The 22,954-nt window shown below is 46.7% G+C and overlaps 1 protein-coding gene across 4 annotated transcripts in view; it reads left to right on the top strand.

Annotated features, from left to right (window-relative positions):
• The window catches only part of HUNK (hormonally up-regulated Neu-associated kinase), a 101,048-nt gene that overhangs the window by 60,884 nt on the left and 17,210 nt on the right, over positions 1-22,954 (top strand). For all 4 annotated transcript variants that reach the window (XM_073891242.1, XM_073891239.1, XM_073891236.1 and 1 more), the window contains exons 5-7: positions 10,137-10,264; positions 16,203-16,338; positions 21,007-21,169. In XM_073891242.1, the coding sequence (XP_073747343.1) occupies positions 10,137-10,264; positions 16,203-16,338; positions 21,007-21,169 (427 nt within the window). The remainder of the gene's footprint in view (positions 1-10,136; positions 10,265-16,202; positions 16,339-21,006; positions 21,170-22,954) is intronic.

Below are 22,954 nucleotides of genomic sequence, written 5' to 3'. Positions count from 1 at the left end.
AGGCGTAATGACCATGGGGAAGAGAAGCCAGCAGCTGGAGAGCAGGTGACAGTATCCTCCTCCGGCCCTGCTCTCCCAGGGACTGAAGGGTAAGTGTCATCACGAGTTGTCATGGTGACAAGGCTCAGCCTACAAAGGGGGACCTTTCCACTCCATGGCTGCCAACACAGGCAGCTCCTCACCACCTAGAAATGTTGGTAGAAGGGAAGAGCCTTGTGGATTGTCAGAGAGGCGGGGGAACTCCTGGGCATGTTTCACCTGCGTGGACCCTCTCTCTCGTCCCCTCGTGCTGACTGTAGGATGGGAAGAAATCATTTCTCCTCTTTGGGGAAATCCAAGGGGAAATGGAAAGCACCAGCTGCAAAAGGCAGCACCGTCTGAGGGTCAGGTGTAAGCTCACACTTTGTCCCTGGCCCTCCTGCCAAGCCCCTGGGTTTGGGAAAGAAATCCACAGTTAGGGACCCCAGGTGCTCTATTTCTCAGTTTTGGGGACCCCATGATTCAAATAAAGGGGCCTGGTCTCCTGCCACCTGTTGTGTCCCCACGCGTCAGCCAGAAGCAGTGGCTCCACCGGGAAGGTGGCTTCAGAGGAGGGAAGATGGAGGGGAGCTGCGGGAGGGAAGGGGGTGACCCAGAACCCTCGCTTCCCTCCTCCGCCCTGGCTTCTGCCACCGCTGGGCCCTCTGGAGCTGCTGGACGTTTCTTCGCTCACCTCCCACTTAGTTGCCTTTTTTTCCCCCAAGAAGGTGATATGCAGCTTCCGGTTTTCTGAAAAGCTCTCGTCAGGCCTCATTCTTAGTCCTGGTGCCAGAGAGTAATGTATGGGTAAGTCTTTGACAACTGGTAACACACCATACACACCTTGGTCTTTTCAGTTGATTGTGGCATTGCTCCGGAGGCTGATGGGGGATCTCTAGGTAGACTAGAAACTCTGTGTGCTAGTGCCCCGTGGTGGGGCATTGTGGTAGAGATACTCACCCTGTTTAGCCATGAAGGACCCTGTTTTATTCTAATAAATGAAGTTTCCCTGGAGCAAGATTGGTTAGCTGACCCTGGAACATTCTCTAGGGGATGAGGCCACAGGACCCATGCCTAATTCACAGGGATGGCATCAATTGGGCCCCTTTTAGAAGCTGCTGTTGATAAAGCTTAAAAAGCAAAAAGAGGCCACGTGAGGAACAGATAGCTTACCAGCAATTTGTTCATTCGGCAGTTACGTGTTGAGCCAGGCGCTGTGCCGAATTCTGAGTGCACAGCGGGGAGTCAGCCAGGAAGCCTTGGTCAATCCTTGGTTCCACAAAGATTGTTATTAACGCTCACATACCTTGGACTGAGTGACAGGCAGTGTTCCAGGGGCTTTGCAAGTATTAACTCATCTTGTCTGCCTAACAACCCTTCAAGGGAGTGCTCTGTGATCCCACTTTACAGATAAGGAAACTGAGGCCCTAAGAGTCTTGGGCCCTCACCCAAGTGGCACTGATAGGGCGTATAGAGCTAGGATTTGACCAAGCTGGCTTGACTCTAGAGTGTGTCTTAAATCGTCACTCTTTACTGCTTCTACTTCTACTATGTTGTGCTTCCTCTCCTGGGATTTCCATTCTAGTGGGGCAGACGGTTTTTAAACAAGCTGTAAGCTGGGTGTGGTAACGGCTATGGAGGAAATGGGTGAGATGCAGGGAATGAGGATGGGGGGTGGCCTCCAGGGGAGGAAACCTCAAAGCCAGATCCTTAGGATGAGGAGAACTGAACTCTGGGGAGAGGGAGGTGTCAGGAAGGAGGGCCTGAGACACAGGGAACAGGATGTGGCAAGACTGGGGTGGGGGTGGGGTGGGGTGGGGAGGTTTGGGAAGGGGTTTGGGTTTCACCCTAAAGGTTATGAGAAGCCACTGGAAAATTATAAGCAGGTGGGTAAGAACATGTTATGGATTGAATTGGGTTCTCCTCCCGAATGATATGCCGGAGTCCTAACCTCCAGTGTCTCAGAATGTGATGTTATTTGGAGAGAAGGTCTTTACAGGGGTAACCCAGTGCAAACGAGGCCATAAAATCCAGTATGACAGATGTCTTTATAAAGGGGAGAAATTGGGACACAGAGAGACGCAGGGAGAACGCCATGTGGGGCTGAAGGCAGAGCTCTTAGTGCTGTATCTCCGAGGTAAGGAACACCAGATAGCCACAAACCACCAGCAGCTCTGGGAGCAGCATGGAACAGGTTCTCCCTCCCAGCCCTCAGGAAGAACCAACCCTGCTGACTCTCTCGGCTTGGACTTCGAGCCTCCAGAACTGTGAGAAAATCAATTTCTGTTGTTTAAGCTCTGGAATCTCGGGAAAGGCCAAAAGTAAACTGATGAGTAAAAACTCTCCACTCCAGATCCCAAGAGCCATTCTCCTTCCCAGGAAGTACGAAGTATGAAGTGATACCTGTCCTGAATCAAGTTCACTAACAGACGAATAAAGTAGACTAACGGAATTCTTGGTCATCACTTACCCAACGGAGCGTAAGCCTCCATCAGCCACCCAATCACCATGGTTCGATGTAAATCCAAATTGCTGCTACCTGTAGGTAAGAAGTTACTGGCTGTATGAAAACCAGAAACAAAGAAAGCCACAAAATATGCAGAATTTCGTTCACGCAGTGGTGGAAGAGTCTCCTGGGAGTAAGAGAGGGCGAGCCCTAGTGCATAAACACTTTTCGAGAAGCGTCTGCATCATGTTTACTAACCTTTCAGTGGGCAAAGCAGGCTGCATGGCCAACCCAGAATCGGGGAGAGAAAGAAATTTCCACCCTGTGATGGGGGGGAGTGGAAAGGAATGTGTGGGCTTTGAGTTTTTGTTTTGTTTTGTCTTGCAATCGAACACACTTACCTACTGCTATGGACTGAACTGAAGCCCCCCAAAATCCATACATTGAAGCCCTAATTCCCCAGCATGACAGAATTGGAAGTGGCGCCTTTGTGAGGTCATGAGGGTGGAGTGCCCATAATGGGATAAGGGTCCTTCTAAGGAGAGATTCCAGAGAGCTTGCTTGCTCTCCGACAGTGAGGAGAAAGCCAGAAGGTGACTGTCTGCAAACCAGGAAGAGAGCTTACCACACACAGCCCGGCCATGTTGGCACCCTGCTCTCAGACCCCGGGCTCCAGAACCGTGAGAAAATGTCTGTTGGCTGCGCCACCCCATCTGTGGTATTCTGTCATGGTGGCCTGAGCCAACTAAGACACCTACTTACCTACGCGTGTTACCTGTAAATAATTTCGACGTGTCAGGAGGCACAGCTGCAGAGCCGGGTCATTTCAAGAAGCCATCAGAGGAGAGTTTAATCTGCTTCTGAGGCATAAAGTGGAGTTTGCCAGGTGGAGGAGAGGAGAGGAAAATTTCCAGGCAGAGGGAACAGCATATGCATAGTCTTGAACTTATGAAAACCTGATTACTATCATTCTTGATCTGGAGAAAATGAAAACTTCAGAACCTTCTTTAAGAGATTAATTTTCCACTGCTTTGGGGTGTTGTGTCTGAGATACTGGTTAGGTTTCTGTTTGGTGCCCACGACTTTGCTGGCAGAACTGGAAATGGAAAACCCAAAGAGAATTTAATTTAAAAGGCCGTTTAAGAAAGAGCGAAAATGGAACAAATTTTCTTTCGGGGTCAGACACTGTTATTATAAAACATCCCTTTTTGTCGTTCTGAAACAACAGAATGAAGAATTCACTTCTCAAATCAAAAGGAAACTTCTGCCTCCAGAGGTTTGGACCTTGAGGGATGGATGGGGCCTTTCTCCAAGACTTCTGGGACTGACTTGGGAAGAAAACCAGCTTGTCACTCACGGAAACCTTTGGAAGGAGAGCTCTTTCCACGAATGGGGCCCCCAGGACCCTCCTTCTCTAGTGAATCAGGCATTAACAATGTCAGTAGGAAATGGTGTATGCTGTCTTGGGACTTTTCCACTATTTTCAGTGGTCTTCATTTTCATATACGAATATCTTTCAAATCATTCGCGTCCTACCTTTAATCGAGATGACTGGAGTATGTTGATCTCCAGTGACCTTTGAGATATCAGACATGAAACCAAAAATGTTCGTTCCGTGGTAGTGAACCGTTTTTATGGTTAACTGACTTTTCCTCAGAGTGGAATATATGCTGATTATAAAAACAAACAAACAAACACTAACGCAGATGTACTTTTTAAATGAAAAGAATAAAAATTAACTTTATTTTCAGAATATTACTGTGCTCTTTTGAGAACTTTGGTGAATCTCTACGAGTAAGGAAAATAGAAATTGAGAGTCCTATCCCCAAAACATTGGAAATGCTATATCGTTTCAACCAAAGCTGCTCTTTGTTCTCCTGGGAGTACCTGGGGTGGGCGAAGCATTTATGTGAAGACCTGGTGCCTAGTGGAGGGTCGTGTGCAACACACCCAGACCACCATCCCAGTCTCACTGAATCTCTTTTCACTTAGTGGGAAAAAAATCTCTCCCCAGTGCTGTCCCTTTGGGTAGACAAGTTGGCTGAGGGGAGCCAACTTGTTTGCAGCCCTGCTCAGGCATTTAGACCTTACACTCTGTTTTGTAAAAATACTACCAGATACCACCAGCTACTGCCAGTGGTCAAATGGGGAAGAATAACATTTTCTCTCCATTTATACCCCCTCAAAATGGCAGGAGAAGGAGGTGGAAACAGGAGACCTATGATTTCTTTTGGGTAGCTTAGGGCTTTTGACTTTTACCAGAGAAATTTCCTTTAGCTTCTGAGATTTAAAATCTCAGACTTTTTTTTTTTTTTTTGTAGCTAGCCTGTGCATTTAAAAATAGAAGAGGGGAAGGAGGAAGGGAAAAGGAAGGAAAAGTCTTAAAATCCACAAGAAGGTAATTTCGTGTGGAACGCAGTCCATTTTAAGAAGTGGTTATGAAGTTTGAGATTTTTCAAATGGACAGATCTGTTCCCACTCTACTTTCAAGACTTTATTTATTTTATTTTTTAAGATTTTATGTATTTATTTGACACAGAGAAAGAGAGAGAGAGCGAGCACAAGCAGCAAGAGCGGCAGGCGGAGGGAGAGGGAAAAGCAGGCTCCCTGCTGAGCAAGGAGCCCGACTTGGGACTCGATCCCAGGACCCTGGGTTCATGACCTGAGCTGAAGGCAGATGCTTAATAACTGATTGGGCCACCCAGGCGCCCCTCCTTTCAAGACTTTAAATCAGAAGTTGTATTGAAAGTTGGTGCTGAAAGATAGAAAGATGTTGCTTTTAGGCAGAGAGTTATTTTTAATTTTTTGGAGGCAGTTCCTTTCTTGAAGAATCATACAGAAGCCAGGTGTGTCAGCTGGAGGTTCTGTCAGCTTCACTCTGGTATAAACTGGGCAGTTCTCGAGGATGCTGCCCACCTGCTCTGTGGGAACAGTAGCCAGACACCCCCAGGGACCAGCACAGCTCTGTCCCTTACTTTGTCCCTTGTGTCCTGCTAAAGGTGCTGCCTGACTTCTCCAGGATGGTCCGACCCTCTGTTTTTCCTCTCTTGGATGATAGGTGACGCTCCAGCTTTTCCTCCAGGGAGTATCTCTATCTGACAAAACATGACAACCATCACTGGGCTTCCTGACGTAATCCCAAAGATTCCACATTTATATTTCATGGGGCCCCATCCGCTCATCTTCCTGCTTTTCTTCGTTGTCACCTTATCTTTCCCTTTTGACGCCAGCATATTCCACACTGGCCGGTACCTTTGGGTTTTCTATCATCCAGTAATTGACTGAGCCTTCTTTCTTTCTGTTTGGAAAAACCCCCGTCATGTTTGTTTGTTGCATCCTTCATTCCAGTCTCTCATACCTTTTTTTCTCTATTTGTGATTCGGGGCGCCTGGGTGGCTCCGTTGGTTAAGCGTCTGACTCTTGGTTTCGGCTCAGGTCATGATCTCGAGGTCACGGGATTGAGCCTCATGTAGGGCTCTGCACTCAGGGTGGAGTGCGCTTGAGATTCTCTCTTCCTCCCCCTCTGCCCCTCCCCGCTCGTGCTCTCTAATACATAAATTAAAAGATCTTAAACAGAAAAACTATTTGTGATTCCTGGGGGCCCCATGGCTGCCATGGAGATGTTAGAAAGCCCCTGGACCATATTTCAATAGACACATCAGGAAATTCTGAACATATCTTGAGACTCCTACTAATTCTATGGGATTACCGAGGTTTATAAACTGCATTCCACATTTTTCCCTTGGTATTCTCACATACTTCTGAAATGTCAGAGGGATGGGATTTCTCTTTATCCCGATATTAAGCATGTTTGAAAAGCCTGGGGAGAGGAATGAAGACACTCGATCTGGTTTCTTCATAAAATCTCTTGGAACAGGATGACTCTTCACGTAGATTTCCATTATTTTTTGGTAACAGGATACAGTTGTTGTATAATAATTGTAGCTTTGTATCTGTGGTTTTTAAAAGTTCAGTGATGAAGCAGATCACATTTATCAGGCACTGAGTCTGTACCAGACCCAGGATCTAGTACTGTCTGTGGCTTAGTTCATTTGACTCTCATATACCTGAGAGGTAGGTACTGTTGTTACCCATGTTTTGTAGAGGAGAGACCCTGGATGAGACAGCAGGGTCCTCTTTAACGACTTGTGACTGTTTTTGCTGATGATAAACCTCTCCAAGCGAAATGAAATTCTGGAGTCAGTTTGGTAAAATAATCGGTTTTTATAAAAACCACTCGCTCCATCCTGGTTGGAGTACTCTGCACAGGATCACCAGCACTGTCTTTAAAACAAGCATCTGTTACATTTATCTGTGGTCCCAGACAGATAATGGAGAAAGGCAGTGATTAGAATGTCATCTTTTGAAGCCAGCTGGTGGCGAGGAGATGTCTCAAAGACACCCTGAAGAAAGAAACTTTCATAAAGGTTTTAGAGTTGGTCCTCCGGCCTCATATTACATGTTACGTTCATATTACATGTTACATCCTTCAGCTGGATTTCCTGTCGTGACTGTAATGTCCTACCTCCTATAGCATGTGGCACGATTTTATGCATCCCACCAGTGACAGGAAGCTCTGTGTCCCCTGAAGACAAAGGGAAATAGAAAAGGTCATAGGGCAGTATTCTTCAAACTGAAGTATTATATACTCTTCTTGAAAAGGAAGAACATAATTGGTAACCCCTGGTTTTGACTTTAGTTATTTTTATTTAAATTTTGCTTAATGTACGTGAATGTAAAATTAAACTTTTATGTATGGCCCTGTACAAATTAAAACCCAAAACTAATTTACAAGTTAAATATAACCAAGACTAAAAGAATCCCCAAATATTCAGATTAGCAGCATTAGTTGGGTGCCGTGGCTTCTGCTTTTTGAGAATGGAATTGCTCTAAGGGGTCTAGGCATACTTCTTCCTAGGCACAGGCGCTCTGAGCTGGTCGGCCCAATGCCATGTGATCACTTAATTCTCCCCCCCCATTTTCACCCTCCAGTGGCTTTCAGACCTGACCTTGCATCTGAACCACCTGGACAGCTTGTGAAAACCCAGATCCTGGAGCCCTACCCCCAGAGATTCGGATTCTGTGAGTTTGGGGTAGGGCCCAAGAATTTGCAGATCCAACATTTCCAGGTGATGCTGCATACTTTGGGAACCACCCCAAAGTCCATTTCTGTTCCTTTCTTATTAGCCTGTGACAATAAGAGTGCTATATTTTGGGAAAGGTTGTGTGTTGGTAAACACAAATGCAAAAGCAAGCACCGAAATCCAGTGTGTGCTTGGTTATATGGTGGCTGTCCAATGGCCCTGGTTGCGGCTTGTAGGATGTTTTAGTATATCACCAAAAGAAACTCAAAAATAGAACTGCTGAACCTCTGAAGATGTGTCCTGTGTACCCCAGTTTGAGAAACAGTGTATGGTTGGATATTATGAAACATTTACGTGTGGGGGGGGAAATGATACTGTGTAAGAACGAGGCTCCTCCGCTGTAGGTATGAATGCTATGACCAAGACAGAGGTGCCCAGAAGCAAGCAGGGACAGAGAAGACTGGTCTTGTTCCACAACCAAAGGGGAGAAGAGAGAGACCATGGCATAGTACAGGGATGCCTTCCTTGTGCCTAGAGTTGCCCTAGATGGAATGAGCTGCATTGGGGAGGTTGGTAACCGTTGTCTCGAAGGTGGTTCAGGGGCCCCCAAGAACTTTGTGGATGTTCTGGGAGGGTTTCCTATTACAAAAGCCACGTGTCCAAGACCCCTTTGAATGCAGAAATTCTACAACTGGGAGGGTGTGGGGGGCTTCTTAGTTTTCTCTCTGATTGGTCTCCAAGAACCCTCCCAGCCAGGATGTTTAGCTCTGGCTCAAACATATCCACAGTGCAGCCTCGCATGGTAGGTTCCCAAACGCGTTACCAGCCCTAGTGCTCCATCTCTCCGCCCCTCCCGGCTTCTTCAGTTCTGTCACTATTCCCGCCATTCGTCCTGCTTTTCAGGTTTGTGGACAACTTGGCACAACTCCTTCCGATGTCTGTTACTTACTAGCCTGTCTCTCTCTGGCCTGCCGTCCCTCTCACTCAGCCTCCAATAGCAGTGTGCCGATTTACCACCCCAGGCTCCTGCTCCCCAAATTTTTTGGCTGCGGAACTTGTATTCACCCAACATCTGTTCTTGTCCTGGGGAATGCGTTCTGCCAAACACCCAGGGAAATGGCTCTGCGTATGCCTGGTTCATTCTTGTCTCCATCTCGTCTGCCCAGCTTATCATCCCCATTCCAAAGACATAGAAGCTTGCACTTAGATACTCGCCCCTCCCCCCCAGAGGCCACCTGTCTACAAGTACTTACTATAGACCTTTTTCTCCCTTAATTGAACGCCTCTGTGGTCGGAAGCAGCCAAGTTCATTTCTTAAACCCCCTGCGTTCGTCACTACTTGAAAAGATTGTGCTTCGTCATCTGTTGACTTGTTGACTGTCTGTCCCCACAATCCAAGATGGCCGGGCTTCGTCTGGTTCACCCCTACCCAGCACCTATACCACTGCCCGGGGTGGGAGCGAGCCAGCAAGTGTCTATGGCCTGAATGTTTAGGTATCTGTCCCCATAACTCCACTGTGAGTTACAGAGGAGGCACCGGATCTTAGAGTTATGTCTGCAATTTGAGACTGATTTCTGGCTGGAGTCCGTGGACTCTGTACCTGTCGTGATCCGGGGCACTGTAATTCAGAGGCGCCTCGGTGGAACTGGGCCCCAAGGGTCTTTATTTCAGTCAGTCTCACTGGATTTGTTTTGACTGGAAATCCTATTGCCTGTTTTTTAAAACATATTCCCTCAGGCACTTTTGAACACTTGAGACCTCTTGGCAGACAGGCATTTCATCCCCATCAGGAAATCTCATCAAGATGATAAACTAGGTTTGCGTATCAGGAAAATAAAAGTCCTCCAAGAAGATGTTGCCGTTCGCTAGGCTGGCTTTGGGTATAAGCAGTTAAGCCCATTCAGAGGTATTTCGACCACATCTGAGCTACGGGGCCAGGGCTGGGGGAGGCGGAATCTTACAATGAGCAACAATATAAAAAATAAGAGTGGGAAGGAGACACCTCCCCCAACCGCCACCCGGGAAATTCTCTAGTTATAGGCACGAACAGAATTCAAGGGAAAAGCAACAGGACAGTTTTGGGAATGTGACTTTTGTTTCGAAGGACTGACAGGTAATCAGACCTGCCAGCCAGACTGTGGCTTGCCTCCCTGTGCAGGGTCTTGCCCTTTATTTTTTTGTCTAGCTTCCTCCAGGTTCCACCTTATAAGTCATCCTTGGAAGACCACATAATGGCAAGACTTCTTTTACTCAAGGCTCCTAGCATGCTCCTGGTATTTTTCACAGAATTACGTCTGGACTTCCTTCTAGAAGGAAGGACATGGTTTCCCTTCTTTAGGGGGTAGCTCTCGAAGTTCCTTAGACTCCTTTGATCTCCACAGTCCATTGTCCAAGTCTTCACAGGCAAGCTTTTACCCATGCCTTTCACTTTTGCTCCTTCACTGTGGTGGTGAGTTTTCTAGAAAGAAGGCCTCCTGAGGTCAGCATGAAAGTGCCAGGGCTGAAGCTTCGCCAAGCCCATGCCCTATTTGTCTTCCTCTCCCGGGGGCCCCATTCTGGGCTCATGCTTTGGTGTGTCTCTTTTCAGAGGTGTGAACATGTATGCCATGTTGACTGGGACCCTGCCTTTCACGGTGGAGCCTTTTAGCCTGAGGGCTTTGTACCAGAAGATGGTGGACAAGGAAATGAACCCCCTCCCCACCCAGCTCTCCACAGGTAAGGTGCCCGCCGCTCTGGATTCTGGGTTCTAGGACTTGTATGCCTACCAGGTTTGGTCCATCCATGAAGCAGTATTTGCTTTGCAGAAATGGTATTAGGCCTTGTCCTAGGATTAAACTATGACTCAGGGGTGGTTGAGTTTCCCATGGCTAAGCAACCATTCATCTCACCTTGGTCCTTTTCTTCTTCATTATAACTCTGAACCCCTAACTTCCTCCTTCCACACAAAACACACACATCAAAAGGATCTTGGAAAAATAATTGCAGTCTTGATTGTTTTAAAGCTCACCATATTATAATGTTGACTTTGAAAAAAGCATTTATAATCACATTTCTATTGTGCTTTCCTCAGTCAATTCACTGTAAAGAAATATTACTTTTGTTCAGGTTTGGTCTGTGATCTGTTTTGCTATTTGAGGTTTTGAGCCTGTTCAAAAGCTTTTAAATATATGTAGTTTCAGTTACTTGATTAGACTGAATCATCAGGTGTGTTTGGCAAGTATTCTCAAACTTCAGGTGGTTCACGTTTCAGTAAACAGGTCACAGTAAGATTTGGTTTCAGACCCAGTAAATTAGCACAATTTGTTCTTTTGTTTGGGTCACAATTCATTTCAAGTTCCTGGCTTCAGGTTGACCCTGGCAATCATTTAATTGGCTCCTTAGAATAAACTCAGCTTCAGCTTCACTGAGATAAGGCATGCAACCCAAAAAAAAAAGTAATTATTTAATTTCAACTTACAATACATGGTTTAAAATACAGCATTTTTATTTTACTACTGTTATGTATTTTTTCTCTTGAGTTTATAAAGCATCCACGAAGCCTGCCAAATGGAATTCAAGCTGAAATGCATTCTTATATGTCATGATCTAATTTGGTCTGTACTTTGCTAGGGAGGGTAGAATCTCTTGTACCCTCATGCCTACAAAAGGCAGACAGGGCTCACTTTGAATACCACTGAGACCCTGAGGAGCTGGAGAAATGCTTCTCATCATTTTAGTCATGATAGGCCAGGCTATGCTACAGTAACAAATAGCCCCCAAATCTCAGTGGCTTAAGACAACAAAGACTTATTTCTCATTCATGCCACAGATCTGTGGAGAACTGGATCAAGGGTTGGAGGATTCTGCCCCTTCTAGTCAGTCAGAGTCCTAGACTGATGGAGCAGCTACCATTTCAAACATACCTGGTCCATGTGGAGGAAAAGAAAAGTCTAGAACATCTCTCATTTAGCAATTAAGTCTCCCACCAATGTTCTATTCATAACTCCTAACTTTCTAAAGTGTGTCACATGGCTTCACCCAACTAAAGGGGAATGGGGAAATACAACCTTGCTGTGTGTCTAAAAGGCAGAAAACCAGTAACATCTATTGAACAGCATGAGTGTGAGCCACAGGTTGTGGGAGGAAGAACAGGTGGTTCAACCCGGGGTAGTCCCCAGGGTGGGTTGCGCATCAGGGTAAGGGCAGGGAGATTAGCAGCCCAAGAAGTCAGTCTCATTACTTCAGAACTGACATTGTTTTGGGGCACCTGGGTGGTGCAGTCGGGTAAGCTTCCAGCTCTTAGTTTTGGCTCAGGTCATGATCTCAGGGTCCTGGGATGGAGCCCCGCATCGGGCTCCCTACTCAGTGGGGAGTCTGCTTCTCTGCCTCTCTCTCTCCTTCTCTTTCCACCCCTCCGCACCACTTGTGCCCTCAAGAGAGAGAAGGACAAGCACACTCCCTGCTGAGTGTGGAGCCCCACACGGTGCTCAGTTTCACGACCCCAAGGTCATGACCCAGACCTAAACCAAGAGTCAGTTGCTCAACCGACTGAGCCACCCAGGCACCCCAAGAATTGCATTTCTATGTTTGATTTTCCAATTCAGGAATCTGGACTCCTCCCCTAACCTTTTTTTTTTTTTTTTAAACTATTGGGATATATAAGTATTTCTCCTATTTCTCCTCAATGAGGGTTTCATGCCAGGTATCAAGCATGGTGTTTTCACAGAATAGATTCTTGGGGAATCTAGGTTGCTGCCAGAAGGCAGCCCACAGATCCTCCTGCCTGCTCAGGGACAGGATTTGACCCGATGCGCTGGGGTCCTGAGCTGCGTTCTGGCTACTGGAGGGGTACAGGTCATCTTATCTTGTTTACACAGTGAATGACCTCGGTTTCAGAGGTGAGCCCCTGGCCTTCTGATGGCCATTTTCATTAAGCCTCTCACCAGCACATCTTTATTTTTTTTTAAATTTTATTTATTTATTTATTTGAGAGAGAGAGAGAGAGAGAGAGAGAGAGAGAGAGAGAGAACACGCACAGCAGGGAAAGGGGCAGAAGGAGAGGGAGAAGCAGACTCCCTGTTGAGCAGGGAGCCAGATGTGGGGCTTGTTCCCAGGACCCTGGGATCATGACCTGAGCCAAAGGCAGATGCTTCACTGACTGAGCCACCCAGGCGCCCCTCACCAACACATCTTTAATTTCATGATTCTGTCACTCATATTTGCAGTGATCTCTATACATCTATTGTATAATAGTACTCTTTTTTTAGATTAAGTTGGGAGAATTTTTGCCGAGCTGACAAAAAAGGACAGCCCTTGTGAGTCCTTTGTGCATGCTTTTGAAGAATTGCCCCTCATCTCTACCACGTGGTTTGAAAACTTAAGCTTCTGGGCCCTTTCCAATTCTCGCTTCTAGACAGTCTCTTTCTGCTTGTTGGCACTTGCGAATCGCAGAGTTGGGAATGCCTTTCATGGTTTACACATTTTTCAGACAGCTTATCTTTACATCTCTACTTCTCAGTGATGGTGCTTTCATATTCCAGTCACTTCCGAGCCAGGAGGGTTTTGTACCATGAAGTCATGAAAGTGAAGCCAAAGGCGCAAGGGTAGAGCCAGTGCCAACGGGAATCTCTGAGAAGGTTCAACTGTCAAATAATTGTCGTTACTGCTTTTGCCTCGGAGGTGATAAGGAAGGAGACTCGGGTGGGGATAGGACTCCCATTTGCATCTGCTGGGCTACACATCCGATTGGCTTTGTCTGTGTCCTGTAGCCTTTTCCTTAGGCACGGCGTCAAGGTGCTCACACAAACCAGTCCAGACTATGGAAAGCAGACTCCGCATGGAGGGAAGTGAGTTTCGCACTGGAGAAGTGCGTGCCACGTGCGATGTGGAGCAAGGAGGGGGAGCTCTCTGTGCGGGTCATCCCTACCCTGGGGCCTGAACGGAGACCCCAGTTACGACCTTAGAGAGGCCGGGCCCACCATGGCTTTCTAGGACATTGGAGAGTTTTAATCCCTTTTGCTCATGAAACCTAGGAATTTTCAGGATCCTAAGACAAACCTCAAAGAACTCTCCCGATATTTTCAAAGTCCTTTGTGGATAGGAATGCCATGTTGGTGATGTCCAAAGAGATAAAATTCTTCAGTAGAGATTAGAACTAAAATTGCTTGTGCTCATCAGCAATTTGTGAAGATGCCGAGTGCGTGGTTCTGAAAATAGAACAGAAACGCACATCCAGTCTGTTCTTAGTTCTTTGGGTTAATCATACTCTGAAAAAGCCTGGCAGTAGCCTGGGTTGTACAGGTCCTTTGAGGGTAAGCGAGATGTCTCAGAAACGTCATGAACTCACAGCCTCCACATTTCAACAGGGGAAGCCCATATCTTTTTTATTTGACCCAATAGATGGCCCTGATTAGGCATCCAGATGACTCTTGCAATGTAGGGGAGTCGAGAGAAGGGAGGTAGAGGTTCCAGAAAGAGGAACTTCTTCTTCGTCGTCTTTTTTTTTTTGGAGAAAATTTTATTTGGAGACCCAGCTATAAAACTCAGAGTATTAAATGTACTTCATGAGTGAGCTGGTGTCTGCACGTATATTTTTACCCACTCCATTCTTAATGAGAATGGAGACTTTCTGGTGACCACACCAACTGGATGGGAACCCACTGGGGGAGTTACCCGGTGGCATGAGCAAATAAAAATTGTTTCTTTTGGGTGGATTCTGCCATCACCATCAGCCCCTCTTTTGAGCGCTTGATTTCTACACTGAAGAAAATGGGTTGACAGAAAACACCTACCATTCTATAAGAACAGTATTAGAATGACAACTAAAAGCTTGTGAGAAAGTGACTTTTCTTCGAGAGGTTAGATTATGTTAGAAAACTGAAAGATAACTTTGAAGAGAAGGATAGAAAAGTTTGGGAACTGGGGCTCCTGGGTGGCTCAGTCGGTTGAGTGTCCAACTCTCGGTTTCAGCTCAGGTCTTGACCTCATGGGTCGTGGGATCAAGCCCCACATCAGGCTCCATGCTCAGCCGGAGTCTGCTTGGATATTCTCTCTCCCTCTGCCCCTTCTCCAGCACACGCTCTCTCTCTCAAATAAATAAAATCTTAAAAAAAAAAAAGAAAAGAAAAGAATGGGAAACAAGCAAATTAGGACTCTGTTCTGGAGTCTATGACTTGGTCTACTGGAAATTGGATATCATGGACACAGCTACATAAAAGGATATTTTTTATAGTGCCAAGATGATATGAACGTGCTCCGTAAGAGAAGGAGCATAGAATAAAAAGAAAGTCATAATTGCACAACTCAAGCAAGACAGACCATCTTCATTTTGAAGTAATCCCTGGCATTCTTTGTCCATATGTGTTCATGCGTATTCTCCTGCTAGCAATTTTGGAGCCTGTGACCTTCCTGTGCATTATACACATGTTTTCCCATGTCATGCAGTTGTCTTACATTGTTATAATCTTCAGGGATGCAAATATCTACTTAGAGATGAACCAGCTTCCTATCCTTAGTGCCCGGATGGACAGCAGGTGCTTTGTTAAATATTCGTCTAATGAAAGGAGACCCAGGGCATTTTTTGCCTGGGATGGAAAGGAAAGGGGGCTGGAGGGATTTTATAGTTTGTCAGTTGCTTCTCATATTCTTTCCTACATACCATGCTCAGCATAACTGATATGACCACAGCAAACTTCGGTCAGCTGCAAAATAAGGACAAACTTGATTGGCATACATTCTGCCCAAGCAGCCCCTTCATTTTGAGGGAGAGCACAAAAGGAAAGGGCCTATCAAGTAGACGTGGGTTTATAGTGTGGTGCTTACTGGAACTTGGTACGCAAACTAGGCATTTAAAACTTGGGTGGCTGTTACAGAGTTGACTTACACTTTTGCTGAAGCTGGCTCTCTGATGGGCTTGGCTGCATGGGCGTGGGCTCTGGCTGGTCTGGGCACTGTTTTGTCCGTTCAGAGTCTGGGGACTAAGTGGACGGCCATGCAAAATGGCTTTAAAAGAAAGAACAAGGGGTGCCCGGGTGGTTCATTCAGTTAAACGCCTGACTCTCGATTTCAGCTCAGGTTGTGATCTCAGGGTTGTGAGATGGAGCCCCATGTCAGGCTCCGTGCTGGGCATGGACCCTGCTTAGGATTCTCTCTCCCTTTCCCTCTGCCCCTCCCCACCCCTCTCCCCAATTCTTTAAAAAAAAAAAAGACCAGAAAGAAAGCAGGACCTCCCTTGGTCTCTTGAGACTCTGTGTGTCACATGGTGAGAGGCAAGTTAGAAGGTATAATTCAGAGTGCCTTTACCCTCTGGTTCCTTTCTGAGTACTTCCTCAAAAACCCACCTTGAGAACAAGCATTTTCTCTTTACTTTCTTTTATCCCTTCAAGCATGGAAATAGAACAGCTCTTGGGCTCACCTTTAGAGATGGGCTGCAAGATCAGACCACAGGTTGTCCTGGGAAGTGCAGGGCATGGGGAGACCCGAATTGGGTCTTGCTTCACCGATATCTGCCCTTGGACAGATATCTTAAACTCTTTGGACTTGAGGCACCCGGAGATCTGGGGAATAGACCAGTGCTGGCCATGACTCAGGAGCAGGGGTGGACCACCTGCCTTGAGTCTCGGTGGCATCTGCATTCGGTCTGTGACATAGGTATGTTTGCCTAATGTCTTCCCAGGTGCCATCAACTTCCTGCGCTCTCTCCTGGAACCAGATCCTGTGAAGAGGCCCAATATTCAGCAAGCACTGGCGAATCGTTGGCTTAATGAGAATTACACGGGCAAAGTGCCGTGTAATGTCACCTATCCCAACAGGTAAGTACACACAGAGGGACCCCTTCTCAGGCCAGATGGGGCTGCCTCCTGAGCCCTGAATACTTCTGGACAGGAAGTGGTACATGATTCAAGGAAAAGCTGCGTTTTCTCTTCGCTGCCCATCCCCCACTCTGTGCCCACACATCCAGGGACAGGCCCACCTCAGTGCACAAGAGGAAGGGTAGAGGGGGCTATCCCATGTGGTTGTGCAGACTGTGCCCTGCACAGGGCACCCAGCAGAGGGTGGGTGGAGCCTGGAATCCACGCCACATTCCCCTTGTCATTCTTGCTCCAGGGGCTTACATCTTCACAGAGTGGCACCTCTTTCTAATTCACACAAAGGGACCGTTCAGACTAGCTGTGGCCTGAGTGTGTGTGTGCGTGTGTGTGTGTGTGTTTGAGTGTGTCTGTGATGGTATCTGGTTGTATTTGAGTGTGTGTGAGATCCATTCCTGGGCTCTCCCACCAGCCTCAGGCAGAATCCAGTGGGATTGGCCCTCTCCCCATTCAAACCACCCCTCGGGCCCCTCTTCTGCATCTTTGCTCCGATGTTTAGTTTAGCCCCGAGTCCCCTGCTCGGAATGGTGGGGTCAAGAAGAAAAGGCGGTAGAAGGAGACGGTTGCTTCAGGCTGTGTTTCCCTGTGGACTTCCTGTGAAGGCTTCACCTTAGCAGCTTCCAAGAGGAGAATGCTTCAGGCAAGGCTCGCAGGCGGGGATCCACACTGTGGAAACCCTGAGGGGCACCTCGTGGTGGCCCACATGTCGCCATTGCTGCCGTACTGACTACAGATTTGAAAACAAGTATAAGAAAACATTCCCTTGTACTTTCTTCCTACTCATTTGACATATTGTTAACTGCCCCCAGTGAAGGCATGAGGCCCCTCCCCTTGGTTCCTTTACAGCAAACATGAAGACCACATGGGTCAAATACCTTCCAGTTCTGGGACCCACACTCTAGGGCCTGGGCCTACTCACTGTAATCTGAAGCCCAGATGAGAACAAGGACCACTGATGAGGGGGACAGATATTTTTCAGAATGTCCAGGAAGGTCTGGAAACATCCACCAAGCCGTAGGAAAGCTGTCACACAGAGTTCTCCAAATAGGATGGGCAGGCAGGGCTCTGTCTTGGGGAGAAAGTTCTAGAAGAACTTTAAGAGGCCACAGATGGAGTTTGCATCCATGCTACTGAGCCAAATTTACACTCACTGTGAGTATAGATGAGGTAGTTTCACTCCATTGCCATCTAGAATTCTAGCATTTGACTCTTGAGAAGTAATTTAAACCAAGTCTAGGTTACTCAGGTTACCGGGGGAACCTGGAAATATACTGCTGGTTTCCACCACTGGCTCCACTTGGCCCGTGTCTGAAACAGACACCAGAAATATTACCTCAACGTGAGATGGAAAGCAAAGCCGAGGAGCCATGGCTCATTACCAATGCTCACGAAGGACGGCAGCACACAGGTATGCTTTCCACTAGAGGAGGGGCTGCTGGTGGCGGCCACGTGAGTCATTAAGCTAACGTAATCACTGCCTAAATGAGCATAATCAATCCACCCAGGGTGGCAGCTGTTGGAAGGAAGCGGAGCTGGCATTAGAAATAGTCTCCCCCTCCTTGTTGGCCACATCCTCATGCACAAAGAATCCTACCGTGGCGCCTCATTCGGGAGCTTTTCCACAGGTGGTCGTCAGGCATTTGTAGATTAAACCAAATTCAAGGGTCCTGTACTGGATTTTGCCAGATTAGCAATTTTTTTTTGCCTTTGGACTTGGTCAGAAGCGTAAAGGCTGCACATGAACTAGCCGGGTTGTGAAAATGGTTAAGATCATGTCTGTTAAAGGAAACAGCCGCTTACTATCTTCTGTTTATACAAGGCCCACTGCTCATTTTGTACCGGAGGCAAATCACTGTTCTGTTTTAAAGTACCAAAACCAGAAATCTGAACTCTTGCGGGAGGTAGGTTTTTTACAGTCTTGATTTTGAAAAATGTGTAAGGCAAAAAAAGAAAGAAAGAAACAGTGCTTTTGATAGTTATTTTTCTGGTTTGACCAGAGCACAGATAAATGGAGTCAGAGCATGTGATCAGGGAAAGGAATATGGACTGTATTAAAGTATATTTTATAGCTTCCCAACAAACCTAGCCTCAGATTTCATTATTTTAGATGTTGTTAAAAATGTTTTACTTTGGGGAAAGAACAAAAATACAGGGCTTATGTTTTGTATCACTCTTCTGTAAAGCCTTCTGTTAAGTCATTTGGGCTTCCAAGTTGATCTCCAAAAGGCAAGAGGAAAATATCTTTAAAAGTCAACTTTTTATAATAAATATTCATGCCAGTCAGTCAACAGTTTGCTGTGCAGGGGCCAGCCTCCCTGTGTGCTAGAAGCAGATATTTTTAGGGAGATAACCTTGGCTGCCTTCCTCCATCGCCCTGCTCGAGCCTGGACGGTCTCCCGCCCTCCAGTTAGCTCTGGAGGTGGGCGGGAGGGAAAGGAGGTCATTGGCAACAGGGTGAAATTAGGCCAAAGTGGTATAATAGGTTATTTAATGCAGATTTACTTAGAATTATACCTGGTGTTCTGGAACGTTTTACTAGTGTCCAAACGTGGGGAGATAGTCAAAATTAAGTAACCGATTGCAGACTTCCAAATATACACGTTGCTTATTGAAAATGTTTGGTACTCTCAGTCAACAGAGTCGACAGTGTCTTTGGGCAGAGCTCTCGTGTTTCTGAAGAAAGTGGCTATAGAAGGGCAGAGATGGGGTGCCTGCCCCTGCTTACTGCCCCCTTCTCACCGCCACCCCCGAGCCCCACCCTGGTGGCACCCCTCTTCCGGGGCCTGCTGCGGGTAGGGGGGGCGGGCTGCTGAGGGTGGCGGCCGGTTGATTGGCCAGGGGCGGCTCACGCAGCTGTGATCTGATTGGCCAGGGGTGAGGCCATGGGGCCGTGGTCTGATTGGCCAAGGACAAGACACAGGGCCATGGTCTGATTGGCCAGGGGCAGGGCCACGCCCACACAGTCATTACTGGATAGTTTCCAAAATCGAGCTTTCTGCTTTAGTAAGTGCTTTGGCAAACTTCAAGTAATTGTATTCTTTTTTAAGAAACATTGTTTTTACCGCTAGTCATTCCAAACCACCCCCCATCAGTTATCTAGAATTTGATTTTATGGCCAACAAGGAGGAGAAGGCGGATTTTGAGTTTCCTTGGGTGCATTTTCTTTGGATGGCACTCCCTCTAACGAGGGAGTGCTGCTGTAGGTTATACCGATGGGTGGTGGAAGATGGTCCGCAAACCTAGGTCTGCCCTTGCTGCCCTTTTCAGCTGGCCTGTAAATTTGGCAAGTCAGTTTCCTCTTCTGTATCATTATGGACTTGTCCTGTGTGGTTTCTCAGGGCATTATGGTCCGAGGTCCCATAAAAAATGTCCTCGGACCCTTGGTGGAGGGTGGGCTACAGAGCTCTCTGGCCGGATGTGCTTGCATTCCCCTCAGAGTGCCCTATTTATATCTCTCTTAAGGGATTTAGAATGTTCTGTTTGATGATGTACCATCGCACGCACACTCTATACTCCTCAGACTGCTTTCTTGTTCTCCCTAGCCCTTCCTCGTGTCTATTTGAGAGCTGCTGAGTGTAGAGGTTTAGCATCTTAGACTCTGAGCCAGGCTGCCAGGGTTTGAATTCTGGGGCTCCTCCTTCCTGCCTATGGGACCCCCAAGGCAAGTCACTTCACAGGTGTGGGCCTCAGTTTCTTCCATCTGTAACATGGGGATACTAATAGTACCTACTCATAAGATTTTCATGAAGGCTAAATGAATTTATTTCATCTGTTCCCCACTGCAATGTCGACTCCACAAAACAGGGACTTGTTGAAGGAATGAATAAACGAACGAGTGGATGAGTAGATAAATGAATAGCAGGCATTCATTTCTAACCAAGGAATTTATCTTCATAAGAAGCTTTAATCTGTCCTCTGAGAGCACCCTACTTTATGGCCGAGCCCCCAGTTCCCTTTTGTGAACGCGGGATCCCACACTGTTCCTTTAACACAGTCTGGGTTGGCTCCTGAATGTGCTCCTTTCCCAGCCCAACTTACATCCAACTCAAGTGTGGGCTCTACCCACGTCCAATAAACACATTTTTAGAAAAGAGTGCCAGATTGTAAAGCAATTCAGGGATAATTGGGGGAAATTTGAATATAGTCTAGATATTAGAGAATACTAAGAAATTATTACAAATTATTAAATTATTGAGTATGTGGATGGTATTGTGATTCTGTAGGAGATGTCCTTGGATCTTAAAGGTACACACTGGGGTGTGTAAGAATGAAAGGTCATGATGCCTGTGATTTAAAATACTTGAGCACTAAATAAACAAATAAATAAATGAAGAAAATAGGGCAAAGTGTTAACAGTGGTGTATTCTGGTGTTGGGTACACAAAGGGTATTTATACTCTTCTCACTAGTTCTCTGTCTGTGTGACATTGTTCATAATAAAAAAGTCAAGTGAATGAATGAATGGATGGTTGGACACGATTGTTCATAGGGGCCCTGATTGGTGGGGGGCGGTGGGATGCTTTGTGCCGCCATGTTTGTGAGCATCACTGAGGAGGCCCTGGAGCCCCTCAGTGGAGGTGGAGAGGTGACCGGTGCTCTCTCTGCTGGGCAGGATTTCCCTGGAGGACCTGAGCCCAAGTGTGGTGCTTCACATGACGGAGAAGCTGGGTTACAAGAACAGCGACGTGATCAACACTGTGCTCTCCAACCGCGCCTGCCACATCCTCGCCATCTACTTCCTCTTAAACAAGAAACTTGAGCGCTATTTGTCAGGGGTGAGTGGGGCCCTAGTGGCAGTTTTCTCTGCTCTCCATGGAAAAAGGAGCTCTTACACCTAGAGTGTTTCTCAGTTGCTGACACTTGATCTGAGCTGTTAATTTAAACTAAATGGGAGGCTGAGTTTCTGAATGTGGGATAAAATAGTAGCAAAACCTGCTTCTCAGGTAGCTAGCGCTTTTTACCTGAGGTGTTTTTCAAATATCCTCCCACAGAGGTAAGCCCTGGGCGGCACTGTGGGAGATTCAAGCCACTTTCCCCTTCAGTTTCTCTCTTGCGTTTTCTGTCTGCCTCTGAGCTCCTTGGGTTCCCATGTTAAAGGCATTAGGACTTCTGTGGTCATAAAAGTTGGGGAGCAATGCCTCTCAGGCATTCATCTCTAAAGCATGATTTATGAGGAAGCCATTATTTATATTTACTTCTCTGGAAAGTAAAATGAAACTGAGCTTTACTAGCTTGACCCTGGTGCCTTCAGTCTGGGCGTCAGAGAGTAGGTGTCCTGTGCAACAGGTGAGGTACCCTCATGCCTTGGTCACCTTTGTCCTTCTGCCACAAGCAGTTCACCTATGCCTGGGGAAGGAATGTACATGCTTCGGTGTCTAGTTTTGACTAAATCATCTCTCTCTGCTTAATAATTCTGCATGGAAAACTTGATCAAAGGCAGTATGGTTCTGCATACCACTCCTGTTTCTCCTCCTCGGAATGGTGGAGGCTGACGGGTTCTGATAGGAAGTCAGCCTGTTAGAGAGATTCAGAATTGTCAGGAAGCCCATTGGAAATTTGATTGCAAATCCACTGTCACGAAGGGCGACCCTCACCCTGTGTACATGGCACCTTGGGATCTGATGGTGTGGGACTGTCATGGTTAGGAAGACATTTAGAAAACAGAACATGAAGAGCTTCTAGAGCTTTTTCAGTGCGCTATTTTTTTTTCAGTGCAATTTAAAGTCATGTGATAGCCAACTCAGTGTTTCGCAAAATTCCACTAAACAATAGGCTTAGAAACCTTTTGTGAGGTTTCTCTGTTAGCGCTAAAGATGAAAATCCACCTACAGTTGGGGAAATGATATTCTCCCTGTCATGGCAGAAAGGACCACACAATAATGCCCAGAAGACAAGATGGTCAGAGTGTGTCTCTTTAGCAAATAGATTTGGGAGATGTCTAGAAAACGTGCTGAATAGACCAAGAAGCTCATTGGGAGGTTTGTTAACAGTTGGACGAGAGTGCAGATGTTTCTAAGCTGACTCAGCTTAGGGAATTTGTTCAATTTTGCTCCAGTGGGAAATTATCCACAGAAGTACTTTTTGGGTGAACCACCAAAAGAAAGATGTACATGAGGAGAAGCATTCTCAACAGTAAAAGGCTTTTAAAAATAAGATCAGTGTTTTATGGGGGGGTGGGGCGCGGGAACATGCCCTGCGTCCGCAGTGATGGGATGACGCTTCTGATGGGGACAAATACGCAGCTTTGAGATGGTGTCACAGTTGCAGGAAAGCTACTGTAGGAGAGAAGTTGAGACCAGAAAGACAGGACCCTTGACAGTTTTTTTTTTTAAGATTATTTATTTGGGAGAGAGAAAGCGCGTGCGTGCGCGGGTACAAGTGCTGGGGGGAAGGGGCAGAGGGAGAGATTCTTAAGCAGATTCCATGCTGAGCTCAGAGCCTGTTGCAGGGCTTGACCTCATGACCCTGAGATCAGGACCCTGAGATCAGGACCTGAACCAAAACCAAGAATTGAACGCTTAAGCGACTGCGCCACCTAGGTGCTGTGACACAGTATATTT

The sequence above is a fragment of the Callorhinus ursinus genome, unplaced genomic scaffold (genome assembly GCF_003265705.2).
Source record: "Callorhinus ursinus isolate GAN/ISIS: 27379988/994484 unplaced genomic scaffold, GSC_fseal_2.0 scaffold1, whole genome shotgun sequence".
NCBI classification, from domain to species: Eukaryota; Metazoa; Chordata; class Mammalia; order Carnivora; family Otariidae; genus Callorhinus; species Callorhinus ursinus.
The sequence above is the reverse complement of the archived record's forward strand: the minus strand, read 5'-3'. Positions and strand labels throughout refer to the sequence as shown.